Source organism: Odocoileus virginianus, chromosome 17 (genome assembly GCF_023699985.2).
Source record: "Odocoileus virginianus isolate 20LAN1187 ecotype Illinois chromosome 17, Ovbor_1.2, whole genome shotgun sequence".
Lineage (NCBI taxonomy): Eukaryota > Metazoa > Chordata > Mammalia > Artiodactyla > Cervidae > Odocoileus > Odocoileus virginianus.
The window spans coordinates 27,985,099-28,012,011 of NC_069690.1; the positions used below are offsets into that span (position 1 = coordinate 27,985,099).

A 26,913-nucleotide genomic window follows, 5' to 3' on the forward strand; every position below is an offset into this window, starting at 1 on the left:
GAAATAAAAAAAATGACAGTCTGGTTCAATGCATCAGTTCACTATGGCTTTTATTTATTCAACATTAAGAGAATAAACGTCACAAAGCAAGTGACCCAAAGTAGCACATTTTGTGCATTTCTTCAGGCCCTTGGCAGCAGCGGGCAGGTGTGTTCACTCTGCACTGACTTTTGTGTGAATCTCCCGGCTCTTCACCCGCAGCTTGTTGACCTGAGACTCGGCAATGTCAGCCCGTTCCTCGGCCTCCTCCAGCTCGTGTTGGAGTTTGCGGAGTTTGGCGAGATTAGTGTTGGATTGTTCCTCCTAAGAATGAAGTTGTGAGAATTAGACTTCATGGTTCTTACTGCACTTGTCACGAAACAGGATTATTTCCTCAACTCAGATACTTCTTTCCTATGGTCTGTTTGTCATATTTGACTTCAAATCCAGACCAAACTTGTAGCTTCAATTACTTTTTTTTCTCTAAAGAATGAAACAAGGAAAGGTTTTGAAATGGAAGAGACAGGCTCATTACACCCAACCCATGTATATGTGAAATCAGTTTACCATGTATGGGTTGTGTGGAAAGGAGGAAGAGACCTGTCTATGGTCACAGAGGTTAGAAAGTAAATGTCAGATCAAACTATAACTTTGGGAAAATTCCACTTAAATTTTTTTTTTTTTTGCCATATGTTTTGACTCTGGTATACAGAGATGGGAGAAAAATTGGGCTAGGAAGAAAGTAATGCCCTCTGTTGGTTGGACTTACTTCCGTTCTGTCACTCCCTTTTGTGTTCACTTTTCTTATCTCCTACCTACTACGTTGTGTCTGGAAGAATGGGGAACAACCAGGAAAGATGAAGCTGGAGAACCTTCCAACACAGCCCAATTTGCTATAGCAAGTGTGCAGGGATAAGCCTCTGCTGATGACACTGGTTAGTGAATGAAGGAGTCAGTTGGGGTAAAAGATTTCTATTTGGCTTTTGGGAATACTTGATTTTGCCCATTTCTAGAGGGAGAGGAATATTTATCATGGTGTTAGATTTTCTACTGGAGATTCTTTGCAGCTATCAAGAAAGGTGGGTTATTTGGAATTTTCTTTTTTTCCCCCAACCTCTACAAATTGCTTAATAATAAAAATATCTCCTCTTGAAATCTTATTCCATAATTAGTATTTGGGAGTAAATTCAAATTTATATCATCTCTTAAGAATGATATATTCTTACTTGTCTCTTTTTTTTGTCATAATCCTGTTTTTTTTAAAAAAAATTAATTTATTTTAATTGGAGACTAATTACTTTACAATATTGTGGTGGTTTTGCCATACATTCACATGAATCAGCCATGGGTGTACATGTGCTCCCCATCCTGAACCCCCTTCCCACCTCCCTCCCCATCCCATCCCTCTGGCTCGTCCCAGTGCTCCAGCCCTGAGCACCCTGTCTCATGCATTGAACCTGGATTGGCGATCTATTTCACATATGATTATATACATGTTTCAATGCTATTCTCTCAAATCATCCCACCCTCTTCTCCCACAGAGTCCAAAAGTCTGTTCTTTACATCAGTGTCTCTTTCTAATTAACACATTATCTTAATACGTTTTCTGTTCCCAGAGAAGTTTTATTCTTCCCTCAAGGGCTTAAAGATACTTACAGCCTCCTCAGCTTGTCTCTTGTATGATTTCACTTTCGCTTGTAATTTATCTACCAGGTCCTGCAACCTGAGTACATTCTTGCGGTCTTCCTCAGTCTGGAAGTTTAAAAAAAAAAAAGGTCTGCATTCAATCCAATAAAATAAACATACTATAGGTGGTGACATAAATCACTTTGATATGATGGCAGGTGGGCCTGGGGTAAATGTGGTTGACTCTGAGGCTTCCTTCATAGTATTAACAGTAGCCACTCTTGATAAGTGTCTACTATGCACAGGCACTATGTTAGAGAGTTATACAATTCTTTAATCCTTACCTCCCTGCTCTGGTGAGTAGAATTTACAGGTGATTAGTGTTAGGTAACCTATCAGAGTTTAAAAGGTAAGAGAGGCCAATACCAGTTGACCTGGAGTTAAAACCTATATTCTTTCCTCACGCTATTTTTAAATGTATTCCTGATTTTTGTGGCTTAGGAGAGTGCCTGTGATAGGTGATTGTGTGATTTGTCCCTTATATATATATATATATCAAGCTAATGTGTAGCTATTTTTGAGTATCACACAGTCAGTAGGTTTTCTTTGGGCAGGAAGTCTGGATATTCCCCTTACCTGGTAGGTAAGCTCCTTTACTCTTCTCTCATGTTTCCGTAAACCTTTAATAGCCTCAGCATTACGTTTCTGCTCACTTTCAACCTCTCCTTCAAGTTCACGTACCTACAATCAAGAAAGATACTTATATAGTCAGTCTTGGGGGATATTAATTGACTCATGACCTACTGATGATATTGGGTGGATGTCCTCAGCCCCAGGGTAAGGACTGGAATCAATATACAAGAAGAGAGAAGGGTAGGGGAGAGACTTTTTCCCTTCCCAGATTCAGAGATTGAGAGACCCACCCTGGCCTCCAGCTTCTGGATCTGCTTCTTCCCGCCCTTCAGGGCCAGCTGCTCAGCCTCGTCCAGGCGGTGCTGCAGGTCCTTCACCGTCTGCTCCAGGTTCTTCTTCATCCGCTCCAGGTGGGCACTGGTGTCCTGCTCCTTCTTCAGCTCCTCGGCCATCATGGCTGCCTGATTAGTAAATAAACCAATACAATAGTCCTGGTAATAGCAGGTAACACACAGCATCATTAAATAAATGCTCATTTGCTCACATCAGTGATGGCCTTCTTGGCCTTCTCTTCTGCATTGCGTGATTCTTGAATTACTTCTTCCATTTCACTCTGGAGTTGTGAAACATCATTCTCCAGTTTCTTCTTTGTGTTGATCAGGCTGGTGTTCTGTTAAAAGTAGTGGAAATTTGTAAGACTAGTAGTTTGAACACTTGGGGTTTTATTAATCTTACTTGTTGGCGCAAGCAGGGGACCTAATAGCAAGATTTCACTAAACTAAATATTTGTTCCGTGCAAAATGTTAATCCTTTGCAACGTTTGCCCTGTCTCCCTGATTGCCCATCTGATTTGTGTGTGAGGATATGTGAGGTTCAAAAATGCCTATATTAATTAATTGCTCTTTCAATTATATGTCAAACAGACATCACTAGTATTCTATCCTTGAAACATTCAAAAAGAATTGCTTCTTTTTGTGAGAACCTGGCACTGAGAGTTCTTCTATTAGAAGGAACCTATTTTCTGTTAACTTGAATGTTTTGCTCCCTTTGGGAATATTGAATAGTAATTCAGAAGAGTACTTCTGAAAACATTTTCTTAAAATTTTGCCTGGTGGTTCTCTAAGGGAAGTAATACCACCTCAGTGGGTATTTAGAAACTTTTAGGGGTGGATATTTTTGGTTGTCAAAATGACTAGGGTATTTAATGCTCGGGCAGGTCAGCGATGCTGAATGTTGTGCAAGGCAAAGGGACTGTAAGCACCACAGTGCTGAATGCTGATGTGCTTCTGATGAGAAACATTAAATGGAGCATTTTCAGATTGTGTAGTCAGTGGATCAGAGAAGGCAATGGCAACCCACTCCAGTACTCTTGCCTGGAAAATCCCATGGACAGAGGAACCTGGTAGGCTACAGTCCATGGGGTCACAAAGAGTTGGACATGGCTTAGTGACTAAACGGAAGCAACAGCATCACAGTATATAGTATTTGTTTGATATGAGGGTGTCACCTGGGTGTGCAGGAGCTGGACACGCTCACTGGCATCCAGGAGCTCCTGCTCTGCGATCTTCCTGCTCCTCTCCGTCTGCTCCAGGGTGGCCCGCAGCTCCTCGATCTCAGCCTGCAGCAGGTTGGCTCTGCGCTCCACGATCGCCAGCTGTTCCTTTAGGTCCTCCTGGCCCCTCAGAGCATCATCCAGGTGGAGCTGGGTATCCTTTTAGGTTAATAAAAAGGCCTTAGACACTCTAAAGAAGGTGTGAACATCCTAGGAGATGAACTGGAAGAATGGGCTGGTACCAGGAACAGGAAATGACAGGCCTGTCATTTGAATGAGCATGAAAGTGGTGATGTCACCAGCTAGGGGTTCTTGTTGTTTGTTATGCCATCAACTGGTTATTTTTCACATGCTAGGGTCATTTATGGCACATTTTCTATTTGCTCTACCCATCACTTGACATCTCTTCTCACTTGATCCTCAAAAGTAACCCTACGAGGTGGTAGTTTCATTCTTATTTTGTGGAAGAAACAGAAGTTCTGAAAGGTTAAATAACAACTTGCCTAAAATCAGGCAGTTAGTAAGTGACAAAACTAAGACTCAACCCCAGACCTATTGGTGACAAACTCTTCTAATTTCTCTCATATCATATCTCTGGGCTTCTGGGTTTTTTTCTTTTTTACATAGTATTTCTTTAAAAATATATTTTACATGTACTTAATTTAGCTCCCTCATACTATGAATTGCTATAATTTGTTAAAGGGAAAAAAATGGATGGTTTAACAAGCTGTTGTGATGAATGGGAGACAGGTCACATCCCTCACTCATCTGGGCTGTACAGTGGGCCCACCTACCTTCAGGATCCCTTGGGTGTTCCTATAGTTCCTCAAGCTCTCTGCAGCCAAGCGATTGGCATGGTTCAGCTGGATCTCCATTTCATTGAGGTCTCCCTCCATCTTCTTCTTGACTCTCAGGGCATCATTCCTGCTCCTAATCTCAGCATCCAGTGTGCTCTGCATGGTCTCCACAACTCTAATGTGGTTCCTCTTGAGCTGTTCTATTTCCTCATCTTTTTCAGCAATTTTCCTGTCCACTTCAGACTTGACCTGGTTCAACTCCAGCTGGATACGCAGGATCTTTCCCTCTTCATGTTCAAGAGATGCCTTAGCGAAACAATGATCAATTAATAATGGAAAATGACTATTCAGAGGATATTCCGTTGTGAGCCAAACCCTTACTAATATCAGTTTGTCTAATTTTACAAAGTACAATACAACAGCTCTAGGACTCTGCTAGGTAAATCATCCTTTTGTTTACTTAGTCGTGGATTTTAGAGGGAAGCTCTGTAATAAGGGTGCTTTGTAAAGTATAAAGTGCTATACTAATTCCTATTGTAGAAATTCTCAGTTTTAAAACATATATATATATGTATTTCTGATTATAAAATATATGTTCACTGCATCATGTGGGTGTAATTTATAAAAAAAGAGAGAACCTTCCTATTGTACCTCCACTCAGAGGCACAATTTTAATGTGGTGCATTTTCTTCTAGTTTTTTTTTTCCTGTATATATACATATTTCAGTTCATTTCAGTCACTCAGTTGTGTCCAACTCTTTGAGACCCCATGAACCGTAGCACGCCAGGCCTCCCTGTCCATCACCAACTCCCAGAGTCCACCCAAACCCATGTCCATTTATACATGATAAAATTGTATATGCTGATATATGTCTTGCTTTAAAAATTATCCTCTACCATAAATATTTCCCTATATTAATTACATTTGAAGGTTGTAGAAAATTTCATCATATGAATGTTCCATAGCTTGCATCACTTTATTTTTGGATTGAATATCTTGTGTTGAAACTTTGCCTCCATTTAGGATAGTCTTAGGGGATAGATTCTTCGAGATAGAACTGACAGGTCATAGTATTCAATTTTTAAGACTTTTGATAACTGTCATCAAATTGCTCTTCATCAATGTTATATGAGTTCAAATTTTCACCAGCCCTGTAATAATGGATCCCTTTCATAGTACCATTGCCCAACATCATAATATGTACCTCTGCTTCCTCTAAAGCAGCCTGGATCTCACATTTCTCTTGTTCCACTTGCTTCTTTATTTTTTCCAGTTCATGGATTTGCTTCCCTCCCTCAGCAATCTGCTCAGTGAGGTCAGAAATCTCCTCTGTGGGTGAACAGAAGGGAGAAGGGGTCAGAAGATGGAGAGGTCCTGCCAAGGCCACATCGGATAGAGAATTTCAAGTACACTCACGCTGCAAGTTCTTGTTTTCTCTCTTTAGGGTTTCAAGTTGGTCCAGGGACTCTTCATAGGCATTCTTGACTTTGAACAGCTCAGTGCTGAGAGAGCGGGACTCCTTCTGGGAGGCCTCAAGTTCAGCCTGAGTTTCCTCATACTTCTGTTTCCATTCTGATAGGACCTGAAAAGCAGTAAATTGTCAGCTGATGGAGAAAGGGAGACTAAGTATTAACAGAACATGGGTGGAGTTTGTATAGGCTGAGCCACCTTGTCAAAGTTCCTCTGCTTCTTATCGAGAGCCGCGCAGGCAGCATTGGACCTCTCCACGTCGAGCATGAGGTCCTCAACCTCATTCTGGAGCCGCTGCTTGGTCTTCTCAAGGGAGGCACATTTGGCATTCACCGCTTCTACGTGTTCCTCGGCTTCCTGCAGACGCTGGGCCAGCTTCTTCCTAAGAAGTTAGCCAGGCGGTAAAGGGGAGAGGTCAGGAACAGGGGCAAGTGCTGCTCAGTCCCCTTTCATAATCCTAATTCTGAATTATGAAATAGACGTCAAGTAGCATGGCTTTCAAAACTGTGGTAGCCAGAACTGCTTTCTAGATGGATAAGCTATGAAAAGGTCCAAAGTGGTGAACACTTGAACTCAAGTGTTTTGTTTTTGAATTCTTAGAGGCCATTGTTGGAGCTGGTGTTGTATGTATCTCACGGCATACGGTTTGAGGACTTGCAGGCTTCTGATTGAGTGTGGAAGGGAGAATGATTAGCCAGGGTGATACTATTGATTGATGTATATCTCACCTCATTCCAAAAAGGATTTGAGACTAACTGTTGGGCACAGATATACTGAGCATATTCTTTTGCTTCTCAGACTTTCCATTTTATTTTATGTACTTTTTTCCTAGAAAAATAGCCAGTTTCTTTTAATCATGTATATTTGGAGAGTCTCACCAGGAAAAGAAATGAATAAATCAGGACAATTCATGCAGTCTAAGCAAAGGCAGGGTTTTACCCCTGCCCCCACTTCTGAACTGTCTACATTCTTGCTTTATTCCCAATTGTTTGCCAAATATACATGCCTAATGTATGCAAAAACCCTTATCCCTGATTCTCTAGATTTACTGAAGGTCTCCTTTAGTCTGTGCACAGACTAAGGCTTTACTTTATTCAGACTAACCCTGGACATTATGCACAGTTTGGGTGGCCCCCATTGTGAGTTTTAAGAGATCTGTCTTTGTGCCTCAGTACTTAAGAAGGTGGTCTCTGGCATCAGAATGTCTGATTCTAATCCCAGCTGTACTATTTATTAATCATATGCTCTTGTGTTAGTTGGTTAACTCTCACAGTCTCAATTTCCTCATCTGTAAAATAGGGATACAGATAACAATGTGATGTAATACTGCTATCAAAGCATTTAAATGTTAATGTGTAATATATGTTAGTATTGGAGACATGGTATACACTCAGTAAATGTTAGCCTGTGCTATTATGTTATTATCATCATCACAGATCTTTCTGGGAGTTGCTCAGCCAGGAAACCAGTCATTTTCCTCTTGCAGAGTTCACAGTACACACTTGGCCTCCTCCAGCTCCTCCGTGCGCTGGATGGCGTCCGTCTCGTACTTGGTCCTCCACTGGGCCACCTCGCTGTTGGCCTTGGACAGCGCCCTCTGCAGCTCGGCCTTGCCCTCCTGCTCCTCCTCGTACTGTTCCCGCAGCAGGTCACAGTCGTGGCGGGAGGACTGCAGGGCGTGGGCCAGGGCGTTCTTGGCCTGCGGAAATATGAGTTCACTGACTTGAATTCATTTCTTCAGTGATATTTAATTTATACACTTAAAGTAGAACCTAACTGAACATGTTTAGATTTGATTAGCCAAGATCTTTGGTGAAACTTACTTTAGTTTCTTCCTCTAGCTGACGTTTCAGTTCCTCAATCTGCTGAGTAGATGCTTGCTTGGTCCTTGAAAGCTGAGAGACCAAAGCATCTTTCTCATCCAGTTGTCGGGAATATTCACCTAAGAATTATAGAAGTAAAGGAATTTGCTAATGGCATAAAAAATAAGCCTAAAGGTTTGTATATATATTATACATATAATTGACAGGTATATACTTTAAATATTGTTACAGAATTGGCTAGAAGTAGAGATTAAAAAGCAGCATTGCTACTGGAGTGTAACAAATAAACTAGTCTGCTGATTATTTCTTGCTTTTTTTTCCCCCTGACATTGTTGGCAAATTCTGGTAGTTTGTTTACCCCACTGTAATATGGGAGTATTGCTATTAATTCAGAAGCCCTAGAACTGCTTTTGTCTAGGACAGAGTTGTGGGACTGAGGGAAATCTCTACCGGCTTCCGTCTGCAGACGCGCTCTCTGAGCTGTCAGGTCGTTGATCAGCCGCTGCTGCTCCTCCTCTTTTGTCTTAAGTTCACTCACTTGATCTTCTAGAGTGCGGCACATCTTTTCAAGGTTTCCCTACAGGACACGTAGCCACGAAAGATGAGATACTGAATGCAGTAAAAAAGGCAAGGGTGGGATGTTTCAAAACAGCATCGAAACATGTATATTATCTAGGGTGAAACAGATCACCAGCCCAGGTTGGATGCATGAGACAAGTGCTCGGACCTGGTGCACTGGGAAGACCCAGAGGGATCGGGTGGAGAGGGAGGTGGGAGGGGGCATCAGGATGGGGAATACATGTAAATCCATGGCTAATTCATGTCAATGTATGACAAAAACCACTGCAATGTTGTAAAGTAATTAGCCTCCAACTAATAAAAATAAATGGAGAAAAAAAAAAAAACGAGATAGAATGGAACGTATCAGAATAGAAAATTTTAGATCAGTGCCATAAACAATGTTTAATGCTAGAGAACAGTGAGGGTTCTTACTGATTATCATTAATAATCACCCTCATTTAAAGATAGTTTTGGGAAAATAAAAATGAAGGGACTATCAGGTACCTTGGCTTTGGCAACGGTCTCTGCGTTACTGCTGAGGTCGTCGATCTCCATCTTCATCTCGCTCTTCTCCTTCTCCAGCTTCTGCTTGACCCTCTGCAGGTTGTCGATCTGCTCCCCCAGCTCGGCCACACTGTCCGCGTGCTTCTTGCGAAGAGCGGCCGCCGTGGCCTCATGCTGCAGCGTGGCCTCCTCCAGGTCCCGGCGCATCTTCTGGAACTCAGCCTCCCGCTTCTTGTTCATCTCAATCTGGGCGGAAGTGGCCCCGCCGGCTTCTTCCAGCCGCTCGCTGATCTCCTCCAGTTCCCGGGAGAGGTCTGAGCGCTGCTTCTCTGCTTTGGCGCGGGAGGCGCGCTCGGCCTCGATCTCCTCCTCCAGCTCCTCGATGCGGGCCTGGCGGTGACACAGCACATTAACGTGATCTCATCTCAATTTCAGGTTTTTTGGGTGAAGAAACAAACGGAGGTGAGATGACTCACCTGCAACTCTTTGATCTTCTTCTGTAGTTGAATTTCTACTGCCTGCTCATCTTCAATTTTGCTTAGCAGATTGCTGATTTCAAATTCTTTCCTTTAGACAGAAGAACAAGACATATTAGTACTCCTATGAATTGAAAGATGGTGTCACATAGAATTTTTTTCGGGAGTTCCTACTTTTTAAGTTTCTCATCAAGTTGCTGTTTGTCGTTTTCTATATCTACTATGGATTCTTGGGCCAATTTCAGGTCACCCTCCAGTTTCCTCTTGGCTCTTTCTAGATCCATTCGAAGTTTCTTTTCTTGTTCCAGAGACCCTTCAAGCTAATGTGAAAGTAAATTTCATTAACAATTAAAGGAAATTTAAAAAACTTCCAAATGGATATTAAAAACACACTTACATCGTCCACTTGCTGCTCTAGCTTGGCTTTAGCTTTGTTCAGGGTGTTGACTTTGTCCTCTTCTGCTTGCAGGTCATCCAGGGTCTGCTGATGGGCCTCCTGGAGGGCCTTCTTCTCCTTGGTCAGCTTAGCTATGACTTCGTCCAGGCCGGCCATCTCTTCTGTGAGGTTTTTAACCTAGAAGAGTTAAAAGAGAAGTGACCTATGCAGTGGAGCAGCTTAGATGGATGGCAGTCTCTGCATGGTATAGGGCAATGTGATTCATACCTTGTTCTCTGTGGCGTGTTTCTCCTTCTCAACCTTGGCCAGTGTCAGCTCAAGGTCATCTATGTCTTTCTTTAGTTCTGAACATTCATCCTCCAGTTTCCTCTTCTTGGCCGTCAGCTCAGCATTCATCTCTTCCTCATCCTCGGCTCTCTCAGTCACCTCCTTGATCTTAGCCTCCAGCTGGATTTTGTTCTTAATCAGTTGCTCACACCTTTCCTCTGCATCAGCCAAGGCATCAGCTTCCTGAGGAGAGATTCATTGAACTAATTAGAGAATTTGTTACTTATTTTGAACTTGTTCTTTGCATGAAATAGAAGTGTTTACTGAATGCTAATGAATTTTTCAGTATAAGTTAATTGAACATTATTCCATTGTTTGGAGAAATGTAGCCAATTAGATCTGGGACTATAGATTTAGAAACAAATTAGTCTGAAAAATGGCTGAATTGAAGCAATTGACTGTTTTAAAAAGTAGTGTATAGAAGAGTGGGAGGACCAAAGCCTGAGTTCTTGTCTCAAATTTGCCTTATTCCTCTTATACTCAGTTATCTCATGTAATTAAGAGGGTTGGAATAGATGATTGTTAAGAGCATTTCAGCTATAAGATTCAAAGATTTCAACTTAGTCAAATTGGTTCATTTTGGCTTTGGTCATTCCCTAGTTACTAGATTGAATTTAAAAAAGAAAAAGAACATAATTTTTATGCCTATGAATATATTTCCACGAAGCATTTTTATACACTTAAAACCTCCCTGATAGGCCATAACAGTTCTATAATTGTCCAAGGTTTCCTTTTCCATTTTAAGCATTAGTCTCAGAAGGAATTTTAGAGTATATAAGAACTTGTAATTTTGAGAAACTATATAACTCAATAAGGTTTTTATAAATGACTAAAGGACTCATAAAAATCAGTTCAGCCACCAACTTATTAGATTACCCTGATCTGGGGAATTTCTTTAACTTCTCAGTGTTTGTTTATATCTTAAGTTTTTAAAATGCTTGAATGAATGATAATGGGGACTTTTCAGGGTTCCTTTGCTTTTAAGTGATACACTCAGTAAATATGATAATACCTATGAAGAGAAGTTAAGATGAAGAGGCTGTGATACTGTGGTTTAAGGAAAATGTAACTCTCATATAAGTTAATTTGTCAATAGGAAAAGTTGAAAATAGCTTAAAACTTTTAAGAAAGCTATCCTTTTTATGGATTTTTTCATGACATTGTTGGGCTTGCTTGACTTGGACTAAGGAAATGGGAGATTGGAATTGGCTAGAGTGTTGATGCCAAGCCTGTCCCACTTTGATTTCAGCTTCTTCTTGAATCAATAAACAGAGGAGAGACCTTAAGAACTCAGGATCTGTATCAAAGAAAGAAGCACAGGGTTCACTAGCTCTGCCTTTTACCCTGGTAGTTCAGTTCAAATAACTGCAAGTCAATTTGTTGGGCTAAATCCTGGGGGTTGGGAAAAAGAGATACAGAGAGAAATAAGAATGACTGTCTCTTGTGAGTTTAAATGCAATCTTATACATGTGTATTCAGAAAATAGGGCTCCACATTTAAGGCTGGGTTGAAGCAGTTAAAGCAGTCATTTTCTCAGAAAAATGACTGAGATTTGAGGGCTTGCCTTTAAGCCGCTTCCTTCATGGCTGTTAAATTTGTGACATTGTTAAATAAATTCAATTTCCCATTTGCAGTTTGGAAGAAGTTTGTGCCTTCTTCATAGGAATGTTGAAAGTTAAGTGAAATACTGAAAAAAGCAATTGGAAATATTCTTTTTCAAGAAAAGGCCATTTGTAAATCCAAAGTGTTTGTGAAGTCAAGAAAATGGTACAATTGAAGTCAATGACGTGGTGCATTCAGCACAGGGGTACTCACAGATTGAACCTGGAGCTGTAGGTCATTTTTCTCTTTCAACAGAGTCACCATTTTTTCCTCCAGTTCCTTCCTTTTGGCCTCTGATTTGGCCAGTTCATCCTTAGTTTTCTGAAACTCTTCCTTCATAGTGGCCATCTCCTTTTCTGTCTCTGCACTCTTGAGGAGGGGCTTGATCTTAAAAAAGAGTTTCATCCAAGGCCAGTGCTTGACGTTCATGAAAGCTCGTACATTATACTGGATGCAGAAAAGGGCTTCTCTGAAATGACAGGAAAGGATCTGTGTAGGTTATTCCATTAGAGACAACATTGTTGTTATTTTTTTTAACATATAAACTCCCCTTTTAATGACCGCCCCACATATAAATGATATGCCAAATTCTGTATATTTTATATGCAGGGGACATAAACACACACTCCCACCGATTCCCACTCAGAGTGGTCCTCAGTATGACCACTTGGCTAATGTGCACTGCTCATACTTAACAATTCTGTGTTCCCAAGACCCTGTCACACTAGCAAAGAAGCTGACTTTAGAGGAGAGATACTTTGGAGATATGAGCAGCATGCACCATTTTAAGAACATCCGAGAAATCACAATGTTAGTGATTTGGGAGTGGGCATGGCAGCTGTAAGCTGATCATGCAGCTTGGCTGTGGGCACACTGATAAGAAATGTGAAAGGGCATGGTTGCTTTTTGAATTGCTCCACCTACATTGAGCTTATGATTTATCATGTATTCCATGAAGCCTTTCCTCTTATTTAATCACCCCTGAATTATCTGCTCTGTGAACTTCTTTTGTTAGCTTTTTCACTTGATATACTGGCTTTTCTCAAATCCTTTCAAATGCCTCATTCTTACCTGCTCAACTGGATTGTTAATGTCTACAGGGCATTTAGCTTGTATTGAGCTCCAAAATTTGTTTTATTTAAATAACATTTTAAAAATAGTAATAAAAGATATCCTTTCTGCATACTGGAGCAGTAGACTGGCAAAATTTGATTGCCTTTGAACAGTATGTTTGCCTCTTCAAGCTTGTTAAAATGGAAATTCTATTTCTACAGGTCCAATTTATAAGAACCATAACCAAGAAGGCATAAACCATAATGTTGACATATGGAAAGACTTGGAAAAACTTATAATACAGAAATAAATAAGTGTGCATGAGCAGACTGAATGCAAAACGTGTGTGTAAGGACAGGGAACACAGTATGCTAGGTCAGTGGAGTTGGATGAGGTTAATTAGGGGAAGAGGAAACGGAAGTTGTGAGCTAGTAAATGAATAAATTAGGTCAAGAGGAGAGGGCTTGTGCAAACATGAGAATATAAACGACAAGCTAACTGTTTAGGCTTGCTGGAAAAGACAATTCAGTTGGAGAGATAGATGAGGTGGGGAATAGAAAGGGCCTTGACAGACACAGAGGCAACTTGGATTTGACAGGGGAGACCATGGGGAACTGCAACTGAGATATGGCTTGATGAGAACAGTGCTTACCGCACACGATTCCTGCAGTTGTGTGTGAGAGGAATAGAAGGGAGAAAATGAGGGAGGAGAGAGTTTTGATGGGAGTCCAAATGTGAGGGCTTGGGCAAAGTCTGATGTGTTGTAGGAGTAGGTTCTGAACTGGGTGAGAAGTGCATGTGAACTGAAAATTGGAAGAGTTAATGAATGAGCAAGACTGATGTAATAAAGTCCCTGGGGGACCTTACAGTCCAGATACTCTGTATAGTTGTTACCTCCTTTGCAGCATTTTCTGATATTCTACCCTCATTAGGAATCCCCTACAGACAGCTTGAGTTCTTGTTATAATCTGGGCCAACTTCTCATCTCTCATTTCTTCCAGAAGACCCAGCAGGCCAGCTTTGAAGAAAACCTGGAGAGAGGGAAAGTCACAGATCATGCCCAGACTACAGGAGAGACAGACACAGCAGATGGTGCTTGGATCAGCTGTAAGTAAATAGTGGCTGTACCTTTGTGTGTCCAAACTTGTACTGGGTGTGATCAATATCAATGGAGGCAAGAAGTTTCTCAGAAGCCTTCTTGCTGTCAATGAACTGTCCATCTGGAATAGCACTTGCATTTAAAACTTTGTATCTGTTCCATTGAAGAAAGAATGAATCATTAGGAAGGTGTGAACATATATGAAAATCAAATGACGCCAAAAAGAAACATCAGTAAAAAGAGAGAAAGCAAAATAGGAAATCCAATTGTCCATATTGGTGAATCCAATATGATTTTTCCACAAGCTAATGCGTGCTTCCTTCCTATTTGTAAGAAATGCCACCTCCTCTAGCCTGTATTCTGTTCTACCACCACAAGACTGTATTATTTGACTTACTTCATAATATCCACTAAACAGCGTACATAGAACTCAGTGAACAGACGACAACAGTAAAAATGATTCAACAAGCACAGCATTTAGTGAAATACAACAAAGAGTGACTGGCCTTTGTTTAAAGTCCCCATAGAGGATTCTGCTGGGGAAGCCCTTCCTGCAGATGCGAATGCCCTCCAGCACCCCGTTACAGCGCAGCTGGTGCAGGACCAGCTCATGCTCCATGGCACCTAGAAAGAGATCAGAGTGCATACTGCCGGGCAGTTCAGCTGTCACCCTTGCGTCTATTTGATTATTTTGTGCTCTTAGATCTTACCAGGAGTTTTGGTTTCATTGGGAATGATACACCGTACGAAGTGGGGGTGTGTGCTCCTCAGATTGGTCATCAGTTTATTTAAATTTTCCTAGAAAACCAGGGAGAAGGGACTTGATGAGAAAGTTCTATTTCAGGTTGCTTTTTTTGGCAATTAAATGAACCTAGGCACTCTCTTAACTATTAAGTCTATGGGGCTTCAGTTGCTCTGTGTTTTAAGGGTCTCAAGAGTTGTAGCCTGCCAAATAACTGAAAGGCCAGAGTGCTAGGGAGAAATATAGTTCTCTGTGGTATTCATTTATAACACCTAGGATCTTTCCTGTAAACAAATTGCCAATTCAAGTAGCACTGAGGCACATGAAGTGTTCTTGAGCGAGAATCAGAAAATAAAAGACTACCGTCTTGCCTTGTCACTAACGAGCTGCTTAAAATCCCTTTTGTCTCTCTGGGTCTCATCTGAAAGTGGTTGAGATTACCTCTAAGGTCTCTTTTGCCTCTCTCAGTGCTAATAATTTTCACAGTACTAGTTTACAGTGGTAACCTCAGTCACTGTCCCAATGCTTGACATTCCTTTCTTGAGTTTATTATTCCCTGGGACCTGTAACCTTTTGGGTTTTTTGAAGAGTCTAAAACCATGAGACTATATGACCTTCTGTAGGTGGATCTAGGATACCTGAGGATGATCCACAGTCTGAAGTATATGGGGTAGTTATTCCAGAAACAGAATAACTGATTATGATAGACAGTGGTGATTTACTCAACTGTAGAAAACCAGCATGTAGATATTTTTCAGTATTTCTTAGGTATATTCTTTGAGAAGGCAGAGTTGCTTTATTTTTTATATATCAGTTAACTATTAGAATATAAAATAAGTAATGTGACTTTCTAATCCTAAAAATATGTGTAAGAGTGTGCTTGGTGAGATAGTGCAAATTGGTAGTGAGAAAAGAACACGGCCATTTTCTTGTTTAGGTTATATGTTGTATTTGCATTTTAGTTTTAAAAGGAATAAGACTTAGCTATAGAAATTTATAGAAATCCTGACAAAGCAGCCATTAGATCAGATGCTCCATATGTCCCCTTTTAGATGAGCCAGTTTTTAAGCCATCCAAGAGAATCACATTATTTGAGGTAATGTTGTTATTACTGTTATTTAATTCTTAACAGGTATTTTTCTATCTTAATCATCCATCTAAATCACTAGGTTTGGCTTTAGGTAATTTTCAGCTATCACAAAAAATTAAATCCACCTCAAAAGACAAAGATGCATTTTGGTGGAAGGATGTCCTAAAGGATGTGTCTCAGGCTTATTCTCAAAGAGGAACTCAGGAACGTTCTCAAAGGGCAATATTAGTGGAATAAAGATACAGCTTTCCGCAGGGAGACCTTTGAAGTTCAGCTGTGCTTCCTCAAAATTCAGCCTTATTATAGAACTGGAAAACTTATAAAGGCATTTGTGGAATTCCTGAATACATGAGATGAGCATAATAAGGAGTAGTGGGTAAAACATTTGGCCCTACAGAAATATTGCTTTTGCTGTACCTTGAACAAGAGGAAATATTTGAAGTAATTCCTATTAACATTCCATTCCCTCCTAATTTATTCTAAATCCTATAATTATGATAAGCCATAGAGCCTGCATAGAATTTTTGAATTAAATTTGTACTTTACCCTGAAAAGGGCTGACACAGTCTGGAAAGAAGAGCCCTTCTTCTTAGCACCTTTCTTTGCACCGCTGTCTAAGATAAAAAGAAAACCCATTAATGAACGTATCCCAGAGGTTGGAATGGTATGTGAACTTTCTGTGGGGATAGGTTAAATTAGGGGCACAGAAAGTACCAGCTTCAGCACTAGCATATGTGGAAAAGAGACTGGCCAGAGTCTTCATTGAGGACTTCTGGTACAGCCCAACCACTGTATCATTCAGGGGGTCCTTGTTCTTGTCCAGCCAGCCGGCAATGTTGTAGTCCACGGTGCCTGCATAGTGGATCAGGGAGAAGTGGGCCTCGGCTTTGCCCTTGACCACCTTGGGCTTCTGGAAGTTGGCAGACTTGCCCAGGTGCTGGTCATACAGCTTGTTCTTGAAGGAGGTGTCTGTGGCCTTGGGGAACATGCATTCCTCTTCCAGGATGGAGAAGATGCCCAGTGGCTGGATTCAGAAAAGCAGATGTTGGTGTCAGTCTATCTTGTCTCAGAAAGTATAGTGGCTGTCATTTGATTGAATTATGAGCACTCTTAATTAAATATAAAGTAAACCAGGATCAAGTTCACAGTCCTTTTGTTATCACTAGAATGACTTTCCACCATTCCTTCTCACATTCGATCCATAGCATTATTTCCAAGTAAAAGAAGAACTAGCTACAAACTCCAGATGTCAGCACAGCATGTGGGGTGACATTAAAATATCTGTATTTATCACAATTATCACATTAACTCACCTACTTGGTGAATTAATGTATTGTCAAAGTTTTATTTTCCTATGAAAAGGACTTAGTGACTTAGAATGATGTTTACTTTATATGCAATAGTATAAATAACCCAAACTTTTATAGGACAGTTTGTGTACTTAATCTCCTTAAAGATAGATTATGAACAAACATAAGCAATTTGACTTCTTGACTTCCAAACAGATTATCTTTCAAATAAGCTCTAGCTATGTTACCTCTGCTTTAATTTTGACTTAGAAAATAGTTATTTCTATTGCTGACGTCTTGGATCATAATGGAGATTTAAAACAAATGAGGTAGTTTCTCTGGTGAAGTAGACCATCTCAATAGAGATGCTGCTTTCAAATTGGATTTGAGTCACTGTTAGAACAAAACTGCTCAGGACAAAATGAAACTAAACTCTTTGGTCCTTATGTAAAAGCTGAAAAGTGGAAGTAATTTCTAAAGTAATTCTCTAACTTGTTCTGATATCAGTCTATTTAAGATTACTGTAATACTTTCTGAAGTGGCTTAAGACACTTGGGAAAGTTATCCTTCAGTTCAGATTTCCTTCAGAAGTCAAACAGACCTTCTCGATGAGCTCGATGCAGGCGGCCAGGTCCATCCCGAAGTCAATGAACTCCCACTCGATGCCTTCCTTCTTGTACTCCTCCTGCTCCAGCACAAACATGTGGTGGTTGAAAAACTGTTGCAGTTTCTCATTGGTGAAGTTGATGCACAGCTGCTCCAGGCTGTTGAACTGCACAAAAGCAAATTTCCAACATTAAATGGATTTTTAAAATGGTAGAATTCATTACTGAAAAATCTTTTATTGAAAATATGTGGAATACAGTAATGAAATAAAATTTGAACTAATTATTGTTTATTCAGAAATCCCAGGAAAGAAAGGATCATTTTTGACATGAACCCTTTCTGTGATTTCTGGGCATTGTTTAAAGCTGTCAGCCACACAGCAAGAGTTCTGGTAGAATCAACCTCCTTCCCCTTTTAAGATTGTCTGGGCAATAATGTGCATTGAAAGTACGACAAAAGTACAATCCAGTGAGTAATGGTTCAGTTTAAGGGTGAAAGTAATTTATTGTGAAGCCTCACCTTTTTACCACCCCCACTCTCTAATTCAAGATGAAGTTCACATTTTCACTTTGGCTGTCACTTTATTAAGGAAAGCTTTTCTTAAGACCTTTAGTTGATGTACAAAGTGAAATAATAGGTTAATTTCTCTTCATATCAAACATTTGGTAAATTCTCATTGTCAGATCTGTGAAAGTAGGGACCTCGTGTGGTCTAGCATTGAAGATCTGATTAAGTCTTTATAGTAATCTTCATTACTTTATAGACACCTTCATTTTTATAGATGATGAAGCTAATGACCCAGAGGGGAAATGGTGGGTGTCAGATGAACCTGGAAGAGGAAAGACTGTCACTGTGCTTCTCCTTTGAGCTCCTTTTTCCTCCATGGAAAGGAAGGAGCCTTGTGTGTGGACCAAACACTGCAGATCCAGGTTCCTATCTTGGCTTTGCCTTACATGACTGGAGGATCTTTAGCGAGTGTGCTGATTTTTTTTGCATCTGTTCCTCCACATTTAATTAGAAGTATGTTAGTTACTCCTTCTTGGGTTATTGTGAAGATTAAATGAGGTAGCAATTTGAAGTACTTAGTAGAGTGCCAGGAATACAGACTTCTCGATAAAGTTTGGCCATTGTTACTACTACTGTTATCCTGTTACCTCCTAGATATTTTGTCCTAGGTACCATATTGGAGAAAGCAATGTAGACACTAAAAATGTAAGTGAATACCCAGCATGCTGCTGCTGCTCAGTCACTTCACTCATGTCCAGCTCTTTGTGACCTCATGGACCATAACCCGCCAGACTCCTATCTGCATGGGATTTTCCAATCAAGAATACTGGAGTGGGTTGCCATGCCCTCCTCCAGGGGATCTTCCTGACCCATGGACTGAACCCACATCTCCTGCATTTCAGGTGAATTCTTTGTCGCTGAGCCACTGGGGAATACCCAATATATCAAAACCCAGATTGTCTTTCTCCCACTTTTTATTAATCTGAAGATGACTCACATCAAAGATCTCAAAGCCAGCGATGTCCAAGACCCCGATGAAGTACTGCCTGGGCTGTTTGGTGTCTAGCTGCTGGTTGATGCGGGTGACCATCCACAGGAACATCTTCTCATAGACGGCTTTGGCCAGAGCACCCACTGCATTATACACCTTCATGGACAAAGGAATGTTCGTTGGCACTATTAAAGGCCTGGGAAGTGTGTGACTCATTCAGGTTGTGCACTTACCTGCTGCACAGTCTGGCCTTTGGTGACATACTCATTGCCGACCTTGACTCTGGGGTAGCAGAGAGCTTTAAGCAGGTCAGCAGAGTTCAGACTCTGGAGGTAGGCGGCCTTGTCAGCCACTGCAGAGACACGATTCAAAAAATGTGGTTTAATGGCAGATGTTTCTTTAAGATAGTCTTTCCATTTTCCTCCAATCCATTTTCATTATTATTTCAATAAAAAACTTTAAATAATTCTATAGAAGGTCAGGCAAGGCTTTCTGTACATTAGAGCATGTATTGGCTAATAAATGATCAATCAGTTACACTGGCCTTTGGTGATTGGTTGCAAGCAGCTTTTGAGTCATTTAGCAACATCAAACTTAAGTCCGATATTTATGGAAATACAAAAGCCAGAGTCCCTGCTCTTAGGTATGATTGAAAGGTGACATGAATACATCTTATCTCAATTTTGCTTTTCCCAACTTACCATCATTGACCAGTTTCTTTATCTGAAAATGTGGGAACTAAATTTCAGTGCATCATTCCTACCTTGTCCCCTTCTGAAATGTTGCCAGTGACTATGATGTAAATGAGAGAGAGAGAATGTCAAACTGGGATGGTCAGGAAAGGCTTCAAAGGAGCAGATAACTGTAGCTTCCATGGTGGTTTCTGTAATTTCCGTATTCCTTCCATAGAATATGTGACTTTTCTTTCTCAGTTTCTTTTTATCTTACTTGATGCCTAGATTGTCTGCAGGTTTACATGTAGACAACATACACACACACACACACACACACACACACACACACACACACACACAGATGTCTAGGGATATCCTCCACACCCAGTTCTGTGTTTGTGCAGACATTGGATCCCCTTGCTCGGTTTACCTAGTTGGTGTTGAAACACAGTGATATGCCAAGTTATCCTGTATACCTTCTTGTCATTTCTAAGGCAAAGTAAACATATGGTTCTGTCTTATTCTCTCTCTGATCTGGCCCCAGGTTGTGCTTTTTAAATACATACTTATAAGTGGCTGTTAGGGTTCATTTTAACTTTTTGATGTGTGTAGAAATGATGGAGACATGGAGATGCTAAGAGGAAAGGGGGTGAGGACAGAGTGCAATATGTGTAATGTGTGTATGCCCTTCAGAAATTCAGTTGCAAAGGAGATGTGAGTTTAGAAGAGCTTTTTATTTTTTCCTGTCATAGTTTCTGTCTTAAACCCAGTTGGGGGTTCATTTGGTACCTTCAGTGCCATCTGGCTCTGCTTGCTCCTCACGCTGCTTCTGCTTGAATTTCATGTTCCCATAATGCATTACTGCCCCCGTGAGCTTGTAGATGGACACTTTCTCCTCAGAAGTAAAGCCCAGGATGTCTATGGCGCTCTGTCAGAAGAAATGACAAGACAAAGGGCAGGGCAGAAGATATTAACATATTTTGGTGAACTTACACTATATTCTAAGGTAACCACCCTTACAGTATGGTTGCTATTATCATTCCCATGCATAATAGATTTTTTAAAAGTGAGTATATATCTTACATCAGTGGCCATCAGCTCTTCTTGGTCATCAATGCTAGGGACTGTGATCTCCCCTTGACTGACAAAGGCATAATCATATGGGTTGGTGGTGATCAGGAGCATTTCTAGGTACATAGAGTTCAGGGTGTATGTTTCACATTGAAAGTTGTTAACAAAAATATTACCTTTTGTCTGTGAATTTAGATTCATTCTTACCAATCAGATCTGGCTTCTTATTGGAAGTGATCTGATAAAAAATATGGTAGCTTCTTTCTGCCTTCAACTGGAAAGTAACTCTAGACTTTTCTAGAAGATCTGGAAAGAGGGGGAAATAGACATCAAATTAGAAAAAAAAAATCAATGCTCCTGAGATATTAAATGAACCACAATGTCTTTGGCTAAAATTGGGGGTATTACAATAGGCTTCATTGAGAGTTCAGCTTAATGGTTGATCCTGTTGGTACTGTATGTAAGAATTCCAAATACATATGGCAATTACCCAAGGTTCTCCCCATTTAAAAGGAAAGAGTGAAGTATGCATGCTCGAGTAACAAATCGACTTTTCATATGGATGACTTGTGACCTTTGTCTTATAATTGATCTTTAATATCCCCTCCATCCTCAGCTCACCTTAGATTCTTTGGTGAGGGATTACCTTGGAAACATCTGCCAAAGCTCAGATCAAGAGCAAATCACAGAATGCCTGTCAAGCTGGCTCCATCAGTCCTGCATGACCAAGTGATAGCTGACAGGCTCTGATACCCTGGCTCTCTGCTACCTCTCACCCTCCATCTGCCAAGCGATGGGCCCTTTTCTGAGAATTTGACTACCTGTGCAAATGTGACCAGGTAGTGTGAAATGCATGTTTAGCAAATGTTAGATACTCGATTTGAACCAATAAATGTGAATCATTCTGCAAAAAAAAAAAAGCAAATCACAGAAATGTACCGTAAACCTGTAGATAACATACAGGAACCCATGAATAGTCCTACTGTTTGTCCTGGAAAAAATGCCGTAGTTGCTTCTGAGACTGGAATTCCAGAATGTGCTGCAGAGCCGTCAGTCTGAAACTGCGGTAAGCAGAGCACACAGAGATTGTGGAGAATTACGGCATTAGCTCCCGAGCAGCACTGGCGGCAGGCTCCGTGCTCACCACGTGTTGAAAATATCCCTGCAAATGACATCCCTGGTTTATCTGTTTGAGTTTCAATGCTTGTGTTACTCACATGTTTCAATATCAGCAGAAGCCAGTTTCCCTGTGGTCCCAAAATGGATCCTGATGAATTTACCCTTGCAAGTGAAAAAGACGATGTTACATACAAAATAGCACATGAGTAAGAAGAGACTGAAATAACGACTGAGACGTGCCTTTGTGGGCCTTTAAGGCCTGAGAAAACCCTTCTGTGACCCAGAGACTCACAAAGCGAGAGGAATTGTCATTCCTCACGGTCTTGGCGTTGCCAAAGGCCTCCAGCAGGGGATTGGCACTGATGATCTGATCCTCCAGAGTCCCCTGCAGAGAAACACAAGAGCAGAAACAGAAGGAAGTCCCGAGCTTCCTGAGAGCCCTGCCCATCATGATTCTCACATGCCCATCAGACCCACCTGCATTTTGCCAGGTTCCTCCTTCTTCTTCTCCCCAGTGACTGCAATTGTTGCAAAGTACTGGATGACACGCTTCGTGTTCACAGTCTTTCCTGCCCCGGATTCTCCGCTGTCAAATAAAAACCGAGAAGAGATCAGAACTACAGCTCACATTGTCAACGTCTAAGACAATCACTACCAATCAGAGAAGAAGGAAAAATCACATACGTGATCAGGATGGACTGGTTCTCACGATCTGTGAAAGAGAAATCAAGACCATTGTTTTTAAAAATAGTGCACATTCACTATGAAGATTATTGACTCTGTTCAGATTAAATACAGTTTATTCTTTTTAACATTTTGAAGATATTGCCTGTGATTTGGGCTTTGTGTGTAGCTCCCAGACAGTACTTGCCTCTTGGAGTAAAATTTGTGAAAATGAGAGGCAAAGAATCATCTGTTTCTTCTGGTATTTTATTAATTTAAAAACTCATGGGAAATTTCAAACCTATACAAAGGTAGAGACAATACTGTTAAAAGCTCCTATGTAGCTATGTATACAGTGTTTCAATAGTTACTATGTGGCCAATTTTATATAATTTATATTCCCATCCCAAGCTTGGTTATTTTAAAGAAAATTCCAGGCATCACATACTTTCATCTGTAGCTATTTCAGTAAGAATCAGAATTCTGAAGTTTCATTTAGCAGATAAAGAAAAGAGCCCAGGGAGGAATGAGTGATTTTTCTGATAGTTACATTGCTTGTTAAGATATTTTGGTCTTCTTGACTTCTGGTTTATATATTTTTCTGCTGTCTGGCCTCCTCCCAGGTCTTGATATTAACTTGACTGCTGGTAATACTAAAAAGGGAAGAGATCTGGAATTGTATTAATAACTGTTGGTGTTCATTTCCTTTTATTTCTCTCTTTTATACACATTTCTAAGTAATGCAAAAGTTGTCACTCTGTATGCCTGATATGTTGGATTTATACCAATTTTCTGATTTGTTAAATTTTTAATTCTGTACGGATAGATTATAGAGCATTCTCAAATCTAAAAAATCCTATTCAGAGAAATAGATACAAGACGGATGCTATTTAGATGTGCATATAGACTTCAGAGAACTTTAAAACTCTGTTTAGGGAAGTAGAGACAGATTTTGAAACATATTCAGATTGATTTCTTTTTCCAATAGAAGAAAAATCATGAAAGATCATGTCACAGCTAGTGGGAACATAGATAAGAAAACAATGTTTTAGTCTCTGACCTGGTCAGATGCTGCAGTTTTGCATGGTTTTATATCAGAATCCTATTTGGAGATAAGTAATCTTGAATTTGGAGCAGCCCCCAAACCTGGGGGAGTGGGGACCTTGGTAGAGGTGGTGGTATACATACCAGTGTAAATGCAACTGCTGCGTGTTAAAACCTCTGGAATGAGTCTGAATTTAGATAATTTCTGGAAGGTAGCTAGGTTCTGTTGACAACCAAAGAACCGTTTACTAGCATGAAATCCTTGTAGAATTGCTGGCCAGTTTGTAATGCAAGATTCATATTTTATCCCTTTCTCTTCTCCTTTAAAAGACAATTTAAAAACAGTGCAACAAAACAAACATAAAAGAAACCAAAATGGAACAAAATCTTCTCCAGTTTCTAATATCTCATGGAACAACAGGAAACTCAGGAATTTAGAATATTTCCAAAGGCAATACATTTGGTGTACGCTGATAAAAAGTTTTAATGCTATATTTGGGCCTGCAATTTGATCAAAGCTGTTTGTTTATGTTTTGATAAGACAGGAGCAACAGATTTTGATATAAATTTTTAAAAAATGTTTTCAAAGAAAGATGGATTTCTATATTCTAGTAGGAAAATGCTTCAAAATCTTTGGGAGGGAAATCACAGTTCTTTCTTTACTCATGTCCTATCTCAAACGCTGCAGTGTTAGCTGTATCTATTAAAGATAAAGGAATTCACAACGCTTTCTAGCTATGGCTGGTAAGTATTTTCTTTGATTGTTGTGGATGTGAATATTCTAAAAATATATTTGAACTTTTCCCCTCTCCAAATCAGAAAGTAAAAAATATGGAAAAGCAACATATATGTTTATAGAGGTCTGCTAATTGTTTCAACTAGGCTTCCAGTTACTAGCTGGGTTAGCTTGGGCAGGTCAGTGAACTCAGTAAGTAGCTTCATTTTGCTCATCTGTAAAGTGGCTGTGGGGAAGATTATGTGACGTTACAGCACTGAAAGTTTCTTGAAAACAGTGAAGCCCTGTGTGGCTGCAATGTATTATTGTAATCAAAGCCCAAAGTCTACTTGTTCATTCAAGATTCTGTTTCCACATTTCTGTAAATAGATGTATCACTCACTCACCAGTCAGCATGAACTGATAGGCGTTGTCAGAGATAGAGAAGATGTGGGGCGGGGCCTCCTGGCGCTTTTTGCCTCGGTAAGCCGTCACCACCTCGGGGTTGTACACCGGCAGCCACTTGTAGGGGTTGACGGTGACACAGAAGAGGCCTGAGTAGGTCTGAGAAAATCAGAACACTCAACATGTGGGATTTGATTCTACTTGGAGAGATAGATGGAAAAAAGAGAGGTTGAAGGGTGCTCACGTAGATCATCCAGGCTGCATAACGCTCTTTGAGGTTGTACAGCACTCCAGGCTCATGCAGGTGGGTCATCATGGCCATGTCCTCGATCTTGTCATATTTGGGAGGGTTCATGGGGTAGACTTGGTCTTCTCTGACAGTGAGAGTCTGGCAAGTAAAGTGAGAGTCAAGTTTGTATTAATGGTTGGAGGTAGGATTTATGTGTATCTGCTTTGATTATAAGACTATGATTGTGGGCACTTTCCATTATATTATTCAGTGTCCTTTAAATAAAAGCACAAAAATGTATTCATCTTAGAGTTTGATGGTAAAAAAAAAAATCTGTTTCCTGTGATGAGCTAGAATACATCCTACTCTTTAAAATATACTTCTTTCCTCCCACATTTTCATGTCCCAGGTTTATTTATCAGTTTGTATCATTTTACTTCAATGGGTTTAATTTTTTATTTCTCCTTAACATTTATTATAAGAAACTTCAATTTGGGAGGAAGTAATGGGAAGATTAATACATTATTTACCTAAGTAGATAATAATTCTTTTGATAGAAACTAGTTTTATTTCTCCCAAGTTTGGAGATTTAGACTGGGAAGTGAGTAATTGAAGGGAAATGCTGGAGGCTGACTAGTGGCTTAAAGTTCTTTTGGTGGTTGGGAAAGGGAGAAGTGAGAATTTCTTTTACCCTCTAAATCTGATGTCTGTTAATGGACTGGAAGGGTGTCTGGATTGGCAATAGACTTGTAAATTGTGAGCAAGGAAGCCTTCAACTTCAAGTGAGGAGATGAGGAAATAAAATGGGAAGGATTTTCTCCTTATGTTGCTACTTACTGCTCCACGTTCTGTCTTTACAGTTACTTTCCCCCCTTCCTTGCTTTGTATGATGCTCTTCACATAGGATTCCTTGGGCTCTGCCACAAAGACTGATGTTTTAGCATCAAAGGGCTTGTTTTGGGCTTCAATCCGCTCCTTTTCTGATTTTCGAAGGTAGGGAGCGGCTTCACCAAAAACAGCCATCTCAGCGTCTGAGCTTGCACTCATGGTTGCAATTTATTTAGAGAGAATTCTGCCTTGGGGAAAGAATGGGAGAGAGGAAAAAGGGAAACCAGAAGTTACATACATGTGAGAAAAACATTTGAAATGAGAGAAATATTGAGGTTCCATCCCCAGTCTGGACTGTAATTGTTCTTCCGACCTGTGTTGACCAGCGTTCTGTTAAGTATTAATAACACTAGCACAGGGCTGGTTTGGAATGAGACTGCAATTTGAAGCTTCGTTTTTAGGGCTTTGAAAATTTCCTTCCCAGATGGCATGTCTTGATCCTCAGGGCTAGGGCACCTACAGCTGAGTGAGAATGGAATCCTTGCCTGTTTTAATCTCTAAACTCTAATAATATCTATAGCTAAGACAGTTGTTGATGGATTGTTTTATAGCAACTGTCATTCTTTAGTCCTCAGATGCATAATATTTGCATCTGCCATTTGCTGGGACGATTACAGAGTTAAGAGGGAAAGTTTGTCTTGTGCAAATGAAAGTTGATATCTTCCAAGCTACCCAAAACATTTTTGCCTTTTAGATGGCCTTTTTTTTTTCCTCTTGTAAGCCAAATAATTCTTTTTAATATCCACTTTATGTTAAACATCTCTTGGTGGGTCATTAACCTCATAAGAAATCGTTATCACTCTAGGGTGTTTTTTTTTTAATATATCGTTTGGCTTGTTACCAAGAGACTTAGCATTGCCTTAATTTCAAAATCTCTTTTAACATTCTCCTTTTGGCATGAAGGATTTGAACTGTCAGTTAACAGATCTAAGCTCAGGGGAATGAATGAGAGCTTCAGCATGAAGAAGGTGTTTCATCCT

General features: G+C 40.3%; 1 protein-coding gene across 1 annotated transcript; it reads right to left on the reverse strand.

The window, feature by feature from the left end:
* Positions 1–33: 33 nt before the first annotated feature.
* Positions 34–26,092, reverse strand: LOC110134197 (myosin-8). Its single transcript, XM_020888534.2, has 38 exons — positions 25,883–26,092; positions 25,061–25,204; positions 24,819–24,975; positions 22,674–22,701; positions 22,467–22,575; positions 22,282–22,374; positions 22,088–22,151; positions 21,078–21,176; positions 20,883–20,986; positions 20,589–20,727; positions 19,359–19,477; positions 19,132–19,281; positions 17,623–17,793; positions 16,447–16,756; positions 16,279–16,346; positions 14,611–14,698; positions 14,407–14,524; positions 13,930–14,053; positions 13,696–13,832; positions 11,962–12,217; positions 10,087–10,329; positions 9,820–9,996; positions 9,597–9,742; positions 9,423–9,513; positions 8,947–9,336; positions 8,332–8,458; positions 7,882–8,000; positions 7,561–7,757; positions 6,257–6,440; positions 6,005–6,170; positions 5,793–5,917; positions 4,585–4,893; positions 3,746–3,949; positions 2,783–2,908; positions 2,529–2,699; positions 2,242–2,346; positions 1,636–1,731; positions 34–303 (listed from the first exon to the last, which is right to left on the reverse strand). Exons 1-38 carry the CDS (start codon positions 26,090–26,092, stop codon positions 154–156), a joined length of 5,814 nt encoding a protein of 1,937 aa, XP_020744193.1. The 3' UTR covers positions 34–153.
* Between the last annotated feature and the right edge of the window lie 821 nt (positions 26,093–26,913).

Coding starts and splice junctions, on each gene's coding strand:
- LOC110134197 (XM_020888534.2), bottom strand. CDS start 26,092: ATGAGTGCAAGCTCAGACGCTGAGATGGCTGTTTTTGGTGAAGCCGCT. Junction 19,282..19,358: donor AAGGCCAGACTGTGCAGCAG/GTAAGTGCACAA, acceptor TTGTCCATGAAG/GTGTATAATGCAGTGGGTGC. Junction 9,337..9,422: donor AGAAGATCAAAGAGTTGCAG/GTGAGTCATCTC, acceptor TGTCACCGCCAG/GCCCGCATCGAGGAGCTGGA.